General features: G+C 37.4%; 1 protein-coding gene across 7 annotated transcripts in view; it reads right to left on the bottom strand.

The window, feature by feature from the left end:
• Positions 1–7,611, bottom strand: part of LOC146766534 (transient receptor potential cation channel subfamily M member 7) — a 37,760-nt gene extending 30,149 nt beyond the window's left edge. For 3 of the 7 annotated variants that reach the window (XM_085588806.1, XM_085588808.1, XM_085588809.1), the window contains exons 1-3: positions 7,442–7,611; positions 1,868–1,947; positions 347–385 (exon numbers count right to left, since the gene is read on the bottom strand). In XM_085588806.1, coding sequence (XP_085444932.1) covers positions 347–385; positions 1,868–1,947; positions 7,442–7,474 — 152 coding nt within the window. In that variant the 5' untranslated portion in view covers positions 7,475–7,611. Of the gene's footprint in view, positions 1–346; positions 386–1,867; positions 1,948–5,057; positions 5,203–7,441 lie in introns of those variants that run through there. The other 4 variants (XM_085588810.1, XM_085588812.1, XM_085588813.1 and 1 more) reach the window with 2 other exon arrangements.
• Positions 7,612–16,495: the final 8,884 nt, after the last annotated feature.

The following is a 16,495-nucleotide window of genomic DNA, read 5'->3' as shown; positions in this document are numbered from 1 at the left end:
AGATATTACAAAAACATCTTTTCCAGAGCAAGCCTTGTTGTCATAAATATTTACAGCAATAGTCGAATACAATACATATTATTATGCAAAATACTGAAGCTAACTAAGGCAGCAAGCTGGAGGCCAGGAGAAATTGCTTCTTTGAAGCCAAGTAATTTATATAACATTTATAACTCCATGACCTACTTATTGCAGACAGTTCTTTAAACATTAGCTATATTTATTTTATATCTAACCTTTCACCAACTTGTCACTCATAATATTGAGCAAAACTTTTGAAAACCCTATTATGAAAGCGCTTAATGAGAAAGTATTCATAAATATTGTAATTACAAAGAACTTTTACCTGACAAGTTGCTGACAAATCTGACATCCTGGAAGGCATCTGTAAGAAATATTTAAAGTTATGATTAAACTTCTCACACAATTCACACACAGCAGTGAGCAATTAAAAAAAAAAAAAACAAAAAAAAAAAAAACCAAACAACCAGAGGCCATTCTTAGAAACTGAAGGACAAATTGTGGTGGGAAAGTTGTAAAGTCCACTGTAACTACAAATAGCTTAAACTGAAAGGGCAAGTGTTGAAGACCATTCTGTTCCTTGTTAAATGCTCTGGAAATTTTAACAGCTTTCTAATTACTTCATTTGCATTTGCAAATTTTCCATGTGCTGCAATTGTGGCTATAAATTCTAAAAGCTTCTCATGTCACATGACTTCACGGAATGTGGTGAATTATTTACAATCATTTGAAAATTCTACAGCCTTTAGTTCTTTTTCTGTTTAAAAACAAAGTACTTAAATGAAAAACAGTAAACTGTCCCAGTATAACAAAAGAGATTTATAAGTGTTTTTTAAGGAAAAGAGTGAAATAGAAGTTTTCTCAACCTCAGAAGAAAAGGTTTCTCAGCTGCTGTCACATATATGAAGCTTAAGAAAAAAATGGTGATCTAAAATCCATAATTATAATAGTAAATATTATGGGGAGACAAAACTGCCTTAAAAATACCAATTTTAAATCTATTTCCAGTTCAACTTTATTTTATCTGTGACAGAAATGTCATGATAATATACATCAAACTCAATCATTGTAGGAACTCTTAAATTATACCTGCAACACTCGCTGAAAGTCAGCTAAATATACACTAGTTACCATTAACTTGCTTGATTTCACACCTCTAATTTAAGACAAGGTAAAAACAGCCTGTGAGATATGCTAAATATTCTTGGCCTCAGCCTCCCCTCTAGAAACATTTCCCCATTTTTCAGCCTAGGTTTTTTTTTTAACTTTCAGAACTTAAGGATGAAATATTATTACACATAGCATGAAATCTGCACAGTTCCCATTTATCTGTTTTCCCTAGAAGCAAGTACTTCTTCAGCTGTTTTTTTTTGGTTTTTGGGGGGTTTTTTTGTAATATTTTTCCCCACACCAGTTCTTGGTTTTGTTTATTCTTCTATGAATTCTTCACCCCTTTTTTCTACACTGTCAGGTTGATTTTCACACTTCACCCTACACTTACAATGCTTTTTAAATTCCAGTAGAGGTCATTTCTATGAGACTTTCTGACTTCAGAAATTTCTTTTTCACACCCCCCTCACTATAAACAGATCATAGCCATCAGTAGGAGGAGTGGTAAGAAGCAGTAAAGAGAACAGGGGAACATTTGGATTTTCTTTTTCTTTTTCTGAAAGTACTTTGGCATTGCAGAAATCTCTAACAAATTCACAGAGCAACAATGTCCAGTCACCAAAGCACAAACCCAAGACAGTATTTCATACAAAAAGCCAGTCTAACACTCATGAGAATACTGACTTTTTTTAACATTAAAGAGCAGCAATGAAGTTTTGCATAATTTCTCATTTACCTGTGGGGGTCTTTTGAACTGGGTATAATATACACACACTCCCTCTTCGTGAAAGTATTTTCTATCCAGGATTTCTGGGACTGAAAAACAAAAAAATTAATAGTATTATAAAATACAAAATCACATACCTTCGCAATGAAAAAATATTTTTAAGGAAAGAAGAGTTAGAATATGAGGAGTTTGCTCTCTCAAAAACTAACAAAACCGTGTATGACCTTATAAAAGAGTCTCATACATCTCTCCAAAGGTTGAGCTAACCAGAATCATTATGTAATTTATATAAAAATCACTTAAAAATAGAAGTAATATTTTTCAAAGCTAACATTCCAATAGCAAAAATTTTAATATGTACGAAAATATGTACCCAAAAAACACCCCATAAACAATTTTAAGATATACTATTACCATATCTTGTTAAGAAAAAATATAATGTAATTTTTTTTTTAATTACCCACACTAAACTGAGATTATACTAATTTCATCTGTTTCCCTCTTTAATTAAGTAAAATTTTCATCTTGGAATTGTGAGTAAGGAAGCTTTCTAACAACACTGGCAAGCTTTTCAACTAGCAATAAATAGGTCATAACCTTTGTTCTTCATCAAGATACTTTTCAGTAAATAAAATTAATTGGGATCTCTGAACTGTGTTCTAAGGTTAAATTTGAAACATGTTCTGAAACATGAAATTAAGGATGCTCACTACTTCAAATGCTTCCTATTCTAATCACTGGACATAATTTCGTTCAGTTGCTTTAAACAACCACATGAACATTATCTTACATAATAATCTTAAGTTAGTTGTTGAACAACATCACAATGCATAACACCTATGTCATGTTTCAGCAACACATTGGGAAAGAAATTCAGACAGGGCTTTTAGAAATTAAAAACATGACAAAAATCTTGGAATGTTAATTTGCATCTTATGCAACATTATTTTAAATCTTCACTGAGATTACATTAAAATTACTTCATTGCTAACAGCAATGTGCTACATTTACATTTTACCTTTAGAAAAATTTCATAAATTTTACACTGTTTTATTTTACAAGAAGGGGAAAAAAAGACTGATGGATATTATTCACAGGTATCTAATCAGAGGTCTGCAAAAGTGATGAAGAAATTGAGATTTTTTTTTTTGTTTTTTTTAGATTATAAGAGAAGTTTAGGATGGATGCATTTTTCACTCACTGCAACTTCAACATCCATTTAAGATAATATGGAGACATTATTACAACTAAGAATGTAGCAGCTAATTTTAATAAAGACCCTCAACAAACTGCTCCTGAACTGCTCACCCTCTTTCAAAACATTTCCCAGACTCAGCAGCTCTTTCCTACATTATTCATCATTATCACCTTCCAATATGTTGCTTTAGTGAACTTTGATGATGAATTTATCAAGACAGCAACAAACTGCTGCTTCAGAGTCTGTCTCCACATTAAGGAGGCCTTTACTCTTCCCAGGAGTAAGGAAAATTGCAGAGCAAAGGCACTTCTGGAGATAGAAAGAAGGAGAAAAGATGCACAATCCACAGCAAAGAATCATGGAAGGAAAAGCAGGACAACAGAATGAGCACTCACACTGTGCATTTCACATTTAAACTAATCCTTTACACACCTGGAATAAATTAAATAGCCAAGGTCACCATTTGCTACTGTCCTAGCTCCTTCCCCTACAGATAGGAATGCATGCTGTAGCAAAGGAGAAGGAAGGCCTGGCAAGGGAAAAGCAGGATATTAAACATTATATGCAAATACAGTGTTATGGAGGATTCCAATACACCATTCCATTTATGGTCCTTTTCCTTTTTTTTTTTTCTTTTGTTCATTGGGGATTTTTTTGGTGTGTTTTCTTTTCATTCTCCTTTGAAGCAGAACCAAGTAACTGTCCCCTAAGAGGCATGTGAAAGAAAGAGATCTCTTCCTCTGCTGTCCTCAGAATTCATCTTTTAGCAGCATCTCCTCAGTTCCTTAGCAAGGAAAGTGCACCATCCACCACAAAGGAGCTGAGTATTTCCTAGGACACCTTTGCCTTACAAGAGCTGGGCATAAAACAGCTCTCTCTCTTCTCTACCTTTACCAGATGATTAGCACTGTTACAAAAATAAACTTGATATATGTTTATATGTACATTTATACCTATATCATACTAAATGTGTATTTTACGTATAGTAAGTAGTCAAAATTTTAGCTCCTTGTTAAGGTTTTTTTAAGCACTATTAAGCTTTAGCCTTTGTGAGACAAATCCCAGTTCTGGAAGCTACTTTCTCCTGCCTGAGTCCCCACTGTTTACATGAGAATTTTTATAATTAATTTCTTAAAACTGAGCATTACTTTAACACTACAGTAGTTTAAGCTTAACTCTGCAGATCCTGTAGAATATAAAAAGATACAGAACAGTAATTTAATACTTAGATGTTTCAGCCAGCTGGCTAAAACCACACCTTGAAGCAAGAGATCACAGGCATAACACACTAGATGTTAAAATCCAAAGAATATAAACCACAAGCAATTGCGTCAATTGCTCCACGCAATATTGTTTTATTATTAAGTGGTGATCAAAGCTGGGGACAAGGAACACTGGCTCACAATGTGCAACAGCACTTTTCATAATAAACACATCCCATTAACAGAAAAAAAAAGAAGAAAAAAAAAAGCCCCTAAAACAAAACAACTAACCATTCATCATTTTTTTCTCTTAAAGAATGTAGTTTTAACCCCTTATCAAGGATTTCTCTCAATTTTTCAACAGTGCAAATATTTTCAGCACATATCACCACATTTTATCAGTCATCCCAAGCCAGTTATTTACGCAGAAGCAGTTCTGTAATGTTACTAAAACATACTTGGAAGTTCTTAGTAAAATTAGACCCTCTCTAGAAGCATGCCTGTATGCTAAACAATCTTTACTGCAGAAGATTTTATAAAGAATTTGCTAATTCCAGAGTTTGGTTTTCTTTTGAGAGGGGAAAAGAAAAAAAAAGGAAAAAAAAAAAAATACAAACCAAGAAGAGAAGAGAACCGAGTGAAAGACAATTCCCATAAATGGGTAAAAAAATCACATTAAAAATGAAGGATGTATTCCATGTAAATAAGAAGAATTATTGCATAATGTTCCTGTGAAGACCAGAAAAAGGAAGAAGCTATGAGGAAGAGCTGTTGAGTATAAATCAGTCATAGCAGTTACCTCCAAGAAATACTCCTTCATCAGCTAAAGATCAAGTTAATATAGGAGGTTCAGTCAGAAGTCAAAAATCAATAGGCAAATTATCAGACTGTTTAAGAAAAATTGCCTACTCTCATTAAAGCTTTTTCATCATCTGAACAGGATACACAGCTCCACCCCCTAAACTCTGTTTCCAGTAACAGGCAGCTCCTGCTGCTCCAAGTGCTCTGTTTTCCCAGTGTATTTTTAGAAGATGCACTTTACACCATGGTTATGGGTAACACGGGTCAGGAGCCTTTTAGCAAAAGGCACAAGCAGCACCAACATATAGAGATCTACTTTTCAACTGTTTACTTTCTTTCTTTTCAAAATTGTGGAAGAAAAAAAACTTTGTTTCCCATATTCTTTCCTATGTATTCTCAATCTCTCAAGCTAAATAAAATTTAAGACTTAGAAGAAAAATTGTAATACAATTTATATTATTCCTGAACTATCTTCATTTTTCTCTTCAGGTGAGTCTATGAAAGTTTCACTACATTAAGACCTCTCAGCTGGGCGGATACTGTCTATTGAGATAAAAATTCTTAATTTTTACCTTTTTGGAAGAGCTGCTACAGTAACTACTAACTCCTCATCCCAAAGAGGCCAACAAGGTTTTTGCACAGACTTTAAACTGTAGGTTTCACAAGATACCTCATTCTGGTTGTACTGATTTCTGAGCAAAGTCGACTGTGTCTTCCAGTACTTCTGGAAGAACATGAAGAAGCAGAAAGCACATAGATTTGATTCAGTCATCTAGAAGAGATGATTCACTCTGGGATCATGATTAAAATAAATACTTCACACTACTTTAAATAACTATGTCCTCTCCCAACAGTTTCACCAATGCTAAAATAATTCTAATTGCTATTTGAAACAAAACTTACACAAGTACTTGCTGAACTACAAACTCAAGAGAACATGCCCAATTATTGCTGACTTCTGGAAGCATCTAAATGCCAAGATAATCCAATGGCCTTTTGTAACAGGTGGAAGTTTTTCCATAGCCATTTTAATATTAACTATGTTTGACTCAGCAATAACATTAGCACTCCAAAGCTCCAATAATGAGATCATTTAAATGTACCTACTCAAGATTTATATGTTATCTTTATTGAAATTCACACTGGATAACTTCAGCAAGTCTCTTTGCAGAATTAAAGTTTTTATCACAAATTATCATTTCAGGTTTTGTATATAGCAGGTGAAAAAAGAAAACTTAAAAAAAGAAACCATCACCAAAGTACAGTACGAGATCAAGTCTCAGAAATAAAAAACAACCCCCTACTACTCTCCCCCCTTAGCCCACGTATTTTAAGAGCCTCTCATTCAACATATTTAAAAAAGAAGACAATTAAGTTCTAGCAACTGATGCACAGCAATATGGCAAAGCCTTATCAAGCAATTGTGAAATTCTCTAAGTTTATTAAACAAGTTTAGTCTGAATTATTTTCTCTATAGAAAGTAAGCCTGCCTGTTTGGCAAGATCTCAAAATTATTTTCATGACTTCCAAATAACTTAAATACAGCAGGTATAAATAATATTTGTAGCTGTCAATCCTGAACTTCTTCATGCACAAAGGGATCCCAGTTTATTTTGTCAACTCTTTTGTGATACTGTATACTGTTGTAAGATAATAATTTACAATATTGTAACAACATTTGTTACAAAACTAAAATTTGCCTTTTTCCCAACTATATTGACCTGGAGCCTGCAACAGTGCACACCAACCCAACATCTCTCCCGACAATTTTTCAACAAAGCTCCCCACTGAATCAGAAAACTGACCTGAATTAATAAATAATTTGCTAAACTGTGACCTTTGTGGAGGGCTGATAATGGGGATTTCAGTTAGTGACAGCATAGACTGAGCTTCAAATTTAGAAATCATATCACTTTCTACACAGTCTCATATTTCATCTTTCAAATCTCTACTTACACCATATGGCAATTCAATACATGCAATACTTTCTCAAGGAAAAGATCTGCCAATTTTATCTGTCCTTTATTTAAAAATTAATACAGACTCTATATTCTTTCTCCACTGCCTTAAATTTTCCAAAACATTTATTTTCCATCTGGACAGAAGAAAATACAGGAAAGCTTCAGCAAGCCTGAAAACAAGAAGACAGAGTGGAAACTACATGCAGCAGGAATAGTCATGCTAGCGCTGCCGCAGAGCACTCCTATCTGTCTGGGTCACTTAGAGCCAACAAGATAAATTCAAAACATTTCTAAGAGACATAGTGTACTAACAATGTCCTTTAGCTTGTCTATTCAAGGAATTGTCCAATGACATTGTTCCAACTTGAAGTTACTGCTTCTTATGTAACTATACATACCCCACACACTCTTCGTGACTTACCAGAGGATCTCTTATCTGAGAAACCCGCTCCATTATCCAAACACGTGCTACACCATGGGACTGACCTGTGATCCCTGCCCAGACAACCAGCCCTAGCCAGGCACTGGGCTCCTGCAGCTATAGCTGAAAGGCAGAAATCCCAGACAAACCTCTATCTTATTGCTTTTATGCTACATACATTGAATAAAGCCAAACAACTGTGATAAATACAATATCCAATTAGATTAATGCATACCAAGTAGTTTAGAATTCACAAAGCTTCTTGTGGGAAGAGGAGACATAAATAAAATGCACTAAATGAAAAGTTTTAAGTATGTTTTAATAATGTTACAGGGCCCCCTCTACATCAATAGGTGACTGAAAAGATTTCTAGAAAGTGCTTCAAATCTTTAAGGCAGTAAGAACCACACTCAAAGTAAAACACCTGGACTTGGTTTTAGGACAAATTAACTGAATTATACTGTAAATGTGCACCCCAGGATGAGCTGAGTAACTAAGCCATTGTGCATGGGGTTGAGAGCTGGCTGAAAGAAAGTTACATCTATCTACCAAAGAAAACACTTAAAATTTCGTATTAAAAATACCAGCAGAGCACACCTCAATTCCTCAAGGAAATACTTATCATTCAAGGAAACTTTTCAAAACTTCAGCTAAGTAAGCAGATGGAAGGGATAAAAAAGTTAGGTAGTTTAATGCCATATATTTGCTACCATTTGTTTTAAACTCTTGGCTCTGTCAAACCCCAGGCATTTAATTTACTAGTTTTCCCTTCAATTTCAAGTTACATACTTCTATAATTCTAGTTTGGGGGGTTTTGTTTTCTTTTTTAAAAGAGGGAGGGAAAACAAAGCATTTAGCCAGCTAGTATTATGAACTATATTTAAAAGACTCTTTGACACAGAATAACAGTGCTGTCTGTCCAGATAACACACACAGAGCACCTACAAAACTTGTGATTGAATCAGTATCTATAATATCAGTCAACCTCCGTTTTTTGTACTGACTTCCATAGGAAGTACACATATGTGCAATACTCAAAAGACAGAGGCTCAGACATTATCCCAAAGCCAGAAGATATTTATGCAGTGCTTTAATGCATCCCTGTGAAGAATGTCACTCTAAATGACAAGGACTGTGCTTTAATCTTAATTGTTGTTTAATCCACTACAAATGAAAATTTTTTCGAGGATATTTTACCTGCTGCATCAGGATTACTTATTAGTCTAAAACAACAACCAGCTTCATCGACAAGAAGTTGGTTCTTTTCTAGTGAAAATATTGCTGAAGTCCTGAAAATAGATTGTCTGACAGCAAAAAAATTACTGGGTTCGCATTAAATAAAAACTGTTGAAGCAAGTAAGAAAAGATGGGCAGTCAGAGAAAACCCTCTGTCAATTCTGCACATGGGAAGCAGATCTCAAGTGAGCCAGAGAGCAAAGATAAGAATCTTCCTCTCAATGGCTCCCTTAGTGCTGAAAACAAACCTTCAACAATCCTAGTTTTTATTAAACAGTTCAGGAGATTTGCTCTGAACAGATTTCACAGCAATCCAGGTCTGTAACAGAGCAGCTATTGTTTTATCAAGCTCTTCTCTGATGTAATGAAGCCACCACAGAAGTCCCTGAATCCACGTGCAGTTTTGGATGCAAAGGGTAATCAGGATTTGTCAAAAGGGATTTTTACAGCTCTCTCAAACTTGATGAAAATCATTCCAATCTGCTATTTGGAGAACAGGCTGGTTTTGAGAGAATTATTTCACTGTACAACTACAAAGCACATAATTCAGTTGTTTAGGGATTTTTTTTTTTCTGCAGATTCATTTAATTAAGAATACCCTAAATTAATGAACAGAATTTAGCATTATGAAGTGGTGACTTTTAACCCTGATGCACCAGAATAGAATCCACAGACCTAATATTTTTGGTATATTTTTATTACATTCAAACTCAATCTACTTCATCCATATCATTGGGAAAGTTAACTTCTAACTTCAATGCAGGTCCTTCAGTGGAAAATTCAGAGTAAATGCAGCATATTTTGAAAAAAAAAATTTAATTAATAGGTTAAGGTCTCTGCTGTTCTGCAATTAGACCAGCCATAAAACTACTCCTCTTTTTCAGAAAGTATTACATTTGAAAATGCATACACCATCCCCAAAAGGCATAAATATTAATATGCACCTAGAAAATATTTCACAACTGATTCTACAGTATGAGATAGCTCAGGTCACTATGGAATGAACCATCAATTGATTTCAGAAGACAATCACCCACTGGTGTAATTTCAAACTGGCTTTTCTCAGCTGATATAACAATAAACACCTTCCGAGTTAAGTGCCCAGCTATACCAGATACAGTAATTAAACTTGCCAAAACCAGAGACTCCCTGAGACTGTGTCAGCACAGCAGATGGCAAGCTGTTCCTGAACATGCCTTCAGAAAAGCTGAGGGGAAGTAAGGAGAGAAATGCATTTTAATTTTTATTTTCCAACTTTCATTGACAGAATTTTGAATATTGGTAGGAAAAAAAAAATACTGCAGAAGATAAACCAGTTTCATTTTTGTGAGCTGAAATCAATTGATTTTGAAATAGTTCACATTCACAGTCTTCCCAACCAATGAAATACCACGCTAGAAAATTTTACCCCTGCTAAAGAATCTATAAATTACTTCCTCTGAGTTCACAGACCAAGTGCATTTTGATGCATTCCATAAAGTATTTCAAAGCATATAGTGAAGTTATGACCTAGAAGCAACCAACTAGTGTGTTTTCAAAGGAGATGAAAATAATTCTTTATTCTTTAAAACTTAGCTCCATGGATGAAAGAAAAGGATAGAGAAAGAGTGTGTAGTTGTAACTAGAAGAAATATAGCTACAACTTTTCAGCCAACATTTTCACTCTTAATATTCACTTTGTTCAAATGAGATTAAAACAAAATAAAAGCCAAACAAAAAAATCGTGGCAAAGTACTTCGGAATGTCTGCAAGCCTGTCATACAGTCTTTGCTTTTTTCTCATAGGGTTCCTCACCTGAAATCCACTTTTAATTATGTTGAATGACCCGTATAAACCAACCTCAAATCTCTTGCATTTTCAACCATCCAGCCTCCCTTCCCTTCCTTATCCACAGTGATACAATTGTACAGCCTGCATCCTCTGCAACTCCCGCAGCACCAGAGATTTTGCTGCAGTCTCTGGCCATTCTGATCCTACCAGATGCAGACTGCAAGCCTACACATTCTCTTAAATAGGACCAGCAGGAAGGTAGAGTCAGCATTCCTACTCACCACACACACAGAATGATGCCAAGTCTTTTTAAGTCGGTCAAAACATCTCTGTGGCTATGAGGGCTGCTGCCTCTCCCTGGTCCTTTCTGCAGGGACAGATGGGACACACTGTGCTGGCTGCTGAAAGCCCTGAGCTTCCTGGCTCACCAGATCTACATGAAAGGATTCCTTCAGCTCATACCTCACATTTCTGGCAAGTGCTGGGCTTACCTTGCACGTGCCACAGAGGGTGTATGAACAGACAATCCTATAAACTCTGGATTTATTTTTGGAAGGAATGAGGCCTGGGGCATGGTTTCAGCAGTAAAGCAACTCACACAGTTGGCACGTGGTTGCTGTCCTCCTCAAGAAACCTCCAGTCCCTTCCACATTCACACAGGGAATACAAGTCACAGATGCAAGAAAGGAGGCAGTGGTGGCCACCTCTGGAAATAAAGCAGTGGGAAAGGGTGCATGTGACCAGCCAAATAATTAATCCTGCCCTCAATTTGTTTCCGCTTTGTTCCCTGATGAGAAACCTCAGCCCTGGCAGCCACTGTTCCTAGACAGCTTCACAGGCTGCAAACCCCTCACCTCGTGCAAGGATGGACTGCAGCAATATTTGAGCTGCAGATTTAAGGGAAGTCCTCCCTTTCTAGTTCATGAAGTGCATGAACATCTGATTAATTCAGTATGTGCTGAAGCACATTACAACTACAAAAGCAAACTGGAAGGGTGGATGCTGTTTGTCCTGCTCTACCACTTTCTTAGCCTGTTCAATTTACAGATCTAACTTATTTTTCATGTCGTACAAAGAAAGACACTTCTCTATCATCACAGCAAAGATTCTGGTGCCTCCTGACTTAAGCAGGCTATTATTAACTCACTAGAGCAAAGGAAACTTTTTATCACAAAGGAATTTTTGACATAGCTGGCCTCAGACAACTCTTTGAATATATATTTAAAAAAAACCCAAGAAAGCCTTTGCCCATATTAATTATGGCAGATCAATAATATTGCTCTGAATAGCATGAGTGAGAAGGAAGAGCAACAGAACACACTATTGGGCACATGAAATAGGAGACAGCACCAGATCACTGCTAAGGATGATGAAATTTCACAGAACATGTGTTTAGACAGAGTATCTGGGAAAACAACTTTATTTTTATAATCAAAACTACTGAAACAAGGAAAGAGGCCCATCTCCAAACACACAACCAAAGACCCACTGAAACAGATCTGGAAGTTTGGATTCTCCCTGCCTGTACACATGTGCACACCAATGTGCCAGTATTTGTTAGGCACAGCAGGGGAAGCAAACGTTTTGTTCAGCTCTAGAGTGATCAAACTTCTTGAGCAACTAGAACAGACTGGAGAAAGTAGGATGAGCTGGCATAAAAGCAAGCCAAAACAAGAATTTGCTATAGTTCACCTACTGCCAAATTACAAAGACTTAAGCATTTTTAACTACAGCTCATAAAAAAGAGCTACTGGATTCAGTTACACTTGCAGTGTCTGTCAAGACAAAGCAGCAGCTCTCCTCACAGCCAGCTCAGCCTGCAGCTGCTCAGGGCTGACTACAGCCCCACCTCGGGGTACAAGAACCCTGACAGCATTCAGGAGACATCCGTGTACCTCAACTCTTACCAGAAGATAAAGTTTTCCACTAAAACTATTCAAGTACTTTGTGCTTTCTGTACTAGAATAAGTGCAAAGAAGAAACTTAACTGGGTTTGTTAAGGAAATGTGAAAGCAGCAGCTAATTACTGTCTGAAATAATATACAATGTTTATTTAGGCACTTTTAAAAATTTCCACCCTGTTTTTGAGGGTTGTTTGAGCTTTCTATGCTTTCAGAGGCTCTTCTATGTTAAATACCACAAGTCTAAATAATTACTCAGAAACTAAATATATTATTTTTAGAAATAAAGTACCCTCTTTTTTTTTGTTTGTTTGTTGGGTTTTTTTGATTTTGTGTTGGTTTTGGGTTTTTTTTCTCAGAGCAGGGGAAACAACTAATTAAATAATATTGACAGACCACAACATGATTTCACATGGAAAATGTTTTCTATTTATGGTAATTTCTTCCAGCATACTAAAACCAGTGCTGAGTGGTATGTGGCACAAAGGCCTGTCTGAGCTGTACTGCACTAATACCTGGGACAGGCTCCTCCCTGGCCTGCTGGGAGAAGAGTGAAGACAATCATCCTGGAGAAACAAAAGACACCAGCAGGGAGGTGGAGGTCCTGGCAAAGCCAAGAAACACAGGAGAAATATTGGCTTTCAGAGATGCAGTTCTTCAAATGATAAAGCGAGGGTGCAGTCAGAGAAGACAAGTTCCTATTCTGTCCTCCCACCCATTGTGCTGCTATTTCTCCTCCACCTGCAGTTGTCCATTTGCCCTCTGGGAAACTGACTGAGCTCCCTAAACCAGCAAATTACCCTCAGGGAAAAAATAAAAGTAGGCAACTTTAGTATCAGAATGAACAGATTCTGATGTAAACTGGACAGAAAGCTAAAGCACAAGAAAGAATCACATGGCCATGATCAGGGTGGGAAGAAGGGAAGTAGGACATCCCCTTTGGAAGCAGAAAGATACTGGGTTAGCAGAAGAGCTGAGCTGATCTAAGCATATTGCCAAGGTACATCAAAATAATCCCCAAAAGCACACAGGCTCTAGGCACCCAGGGAAAGACTACAGATCTATCACACAAAACGACTTATTTTTTTCAATGCACACACATCCTGATATTCAGGAAGGAAAGGAAGTTGAGAATGTATTTCTTTATTTCTCAGAGAGCTGCCAGTGAAGCAAGACCATATTGCCTAAGGTCACATTTTGGAGGGGCAGATACCCTGTGTTTAAGAATACCATTCTCATCTGGCACTCAAGAATTGTTCTAATTCATGGTATAATTAACATTCAACTCCTAATACATTAATTACCAAAGATTTTTCTTGTCCTACATGCAAGATCTTTATATTTGCCAGAAAACTCCCAAAAACTCAGTAATGACACCCAAGAGGATAGTCAAAATGATTAACCTTATCTCAGTTGTGCTAATTTTTCTACATCCTCTTTGCAGAGAGAAAAGAGCTGTTCTGAAACCCCCTTGGTCTCCACTGAGCAAGCCTGGGGACTTTGCCTAATTAGCTCCAGTGAATAATCCTGCCCCCCTCTGCAAAGTCTACCTGTATTCTGCAGCTTGCCCATGACCAGAAAACATCCTTCTACAGCCTGAGAGCAGGATTTCTCTGAAGGCAGAAAAGCTTTGGTCTTGCACATTTTCTACATCAGGAAGAAAGCACAGCCCAAAGTTTAGTGCACCATGCTGTCCAGCAGAGTGCTGTGATTATACCAGTACCAAATATTTCTCTTGAGGGCCAGGAAGCACCAAGCACAACCAGAGGATACATTCATTCACACAAGGACTCGTTTGTTAGCAGCCCTCACCTGTAACACAAGCTGGCAGCCCAAACCAGGACAAGGGTGATGAGAGGTTTCTGCCCTCTTTCCCTATATAAGCAGCATAAAAGGCTACGTTGTTTCACTAAAGCATTTGAAACAATTACAGAGAAATTAATGTTGAAGAGTCACAGAGTTGCACATGGAGCAGTAAAATAAAATTTATACTGAAAACGGCATGCAGACAAACCGTGGGTTTTCTACAGCTGAAAATTAAACAATCATTTTTCTCCATAAGACTTTTATAAAAGAATCCAAGACTAAGAACAATTGCTTAATGAGGCAAAGGCACAAATCCTCACCAAGAGCATTTCTGAAGTTGCACAAATTAGAAGGGCAAAGGTTATTTAAGTGGTTATTTCTGTTTTTCAATGCCTCTGGCTGCAAAGCCAGCTGATGCCAGTTTAAGAGGTAAAAGTCCATCCCAACCTCCACATCTGTGCTTAGTGGCCCTGGCTGGGGCCAGGTGAGTGCTCACAGGGCTGTCCCCAGGACCACAGCAAAGCCAGGAGCACCCTCAGCAGCAGCAGCGGGGTCAGCAGTGGAGCCTGTGAAAGCAGGACTGAGCCTCTTCCAAGCAGCTCTGCAGCCAGAGCCACTGCCACACCAGACAATGCCCCATTCCTAGACAGTTCTCTGGGATATTTGTCAGCTAAGGTACCAGGGATTTATTATTCTCTCCCTAATGCAAGGTTACTACCGTGAGCAGGAGTTCCTTCAACATGAATCTCTCTCAAACTCTTCATCCAGAAGATCATCTTCAGCCACATAACTGTTCTAATGCCTTCAGATGCAGTTTTATTAAACTTTCTGTTTAACAGGTTTCTGCAAACTACAGACAATAATGCAGCCAGAGAACACAGGTGAAACTGGTAAGATTTTGACATTTAAAACATCATTAACTGCACCTACTCTTGCAGATTAACTGATTTTTATAATTGAAGAGAAAGCTAATTAACAATTCTGTAATTACACAACTGGTATTTTTAGGCTCTAATCATGTGTCACTTAAGCACATGCATAATTTAACCTATCCAGGTGACTGAAGTTATGCCTAAAGACTTGCATGGCCTGCAGCAGCACCAGGGACAGGCTTTGAAAGGAAACTGTTTAACTAACTAGAATCCTGCATTACACTAAAAGCACAAAGCCAATCTACATGCAATTTTAGCAATGCTGTACAGCAGCATGCCTGTCTTTGAACCTGTCCACATGGCTGCTGTGCTGAGCTCTGGCACATACATTAGTAGAATGCAGCTTTGGTTTCTCCTAACTCAAAGAAACAGGTTCAGCTTCCTGAGAAAGTCAAACAAGAATGGGAACAGCACTAAAAAGCAAATATGCTGCATGCTAAGAACACTGAGGAAAAAAAATCCCAGCAATATTCTGTTACATGAGACAAGTTACCAGCAGTGAATCACTTGCCAACAGAAAAAACCTAATGGGAGGGATCAAACTCATCTTTGTGCAGCTCAGTTCTGAGACAGACTGGAGAACAGCACATCTGGTAAAAACAAGTGATCTTGAATCTGTTAGCACACATTCAGAAAAGCAGGTCAAGAAAAACATCCTCTGTGAAGAAGAATTTAGATACAGGAGTATTCAAGAATAGTCACCATGTGCTTGCAGTACAATTAGACAAGGCTACAAAGCAATTTGCTTTATACTTTGAAAGGCCATGGAACCTGACTTGTGTTGGCACAGCTCCATCCATGCCTGTGAGAGCCAGAAAACATTCATGGTCCATGGGTGATGCACAGAGTAACGGAATACTTCCTAATGCAATAGCACAAACCAAACCTCGGGCACCTTGGAGCAAGCTTCCAATCCAGCTTCACAGCTCCTGTCAAGTCCAGGGTGCCACAATCCCATTTTCCTAAGCCTCTGCACATGATCCCAACCTATCTCATACCAGCACCAGCATTTATGCAGTCACGTGGAAGCTGGTTCAGGGAAATGACCAACAAAATAATCCCCCCGCCCCAAAAAAAAAAAACAGGAGGTGAAGGGAAGTTTACTCAATTCAGAACCCCAGTGACTGAGCACAAGGAAGCACAAAGGGACAGCTGAAAGGGAGACAGCCAGGTTTTTATAGGAGTTTTGAGTGGATTACAACACACCTTTAAGAAGAGCTTTCGGAACAGCTAGCAAAGGGCTTGAACAGCAACCCTTAACCTGAGGTAATTACCCTGCAACACATCTCAAGCACTCCAGGTCAGTCAGAAAAGTTATTGTCAATAAAATGAGTAAGAGTGGGAAGGACTGGACTGCTAAATAACACTACCTCTAAGAGAGCACAACCCTAGAAATTTTTAAGTAATAT

The sequence above is a fragment of the Lonchura striata genome, chromosome 10, assembly GCF_050655825.1.
Source record: "Lonchura striata isolate lonStrDom1 chromosome 10, ASM5065582v1, whole genome shotgun sequence".
Lineage (NCBI taxonomy): Eukaryota > Metazoa > Chordata > Aves > Passeriformes > Estrildidae > Lonchura > Lonchura striata.
Note: the sequence above shows the minus strand (reverse complement) of the source record. Positions and strands in the feature narration are given on the sequence as shown.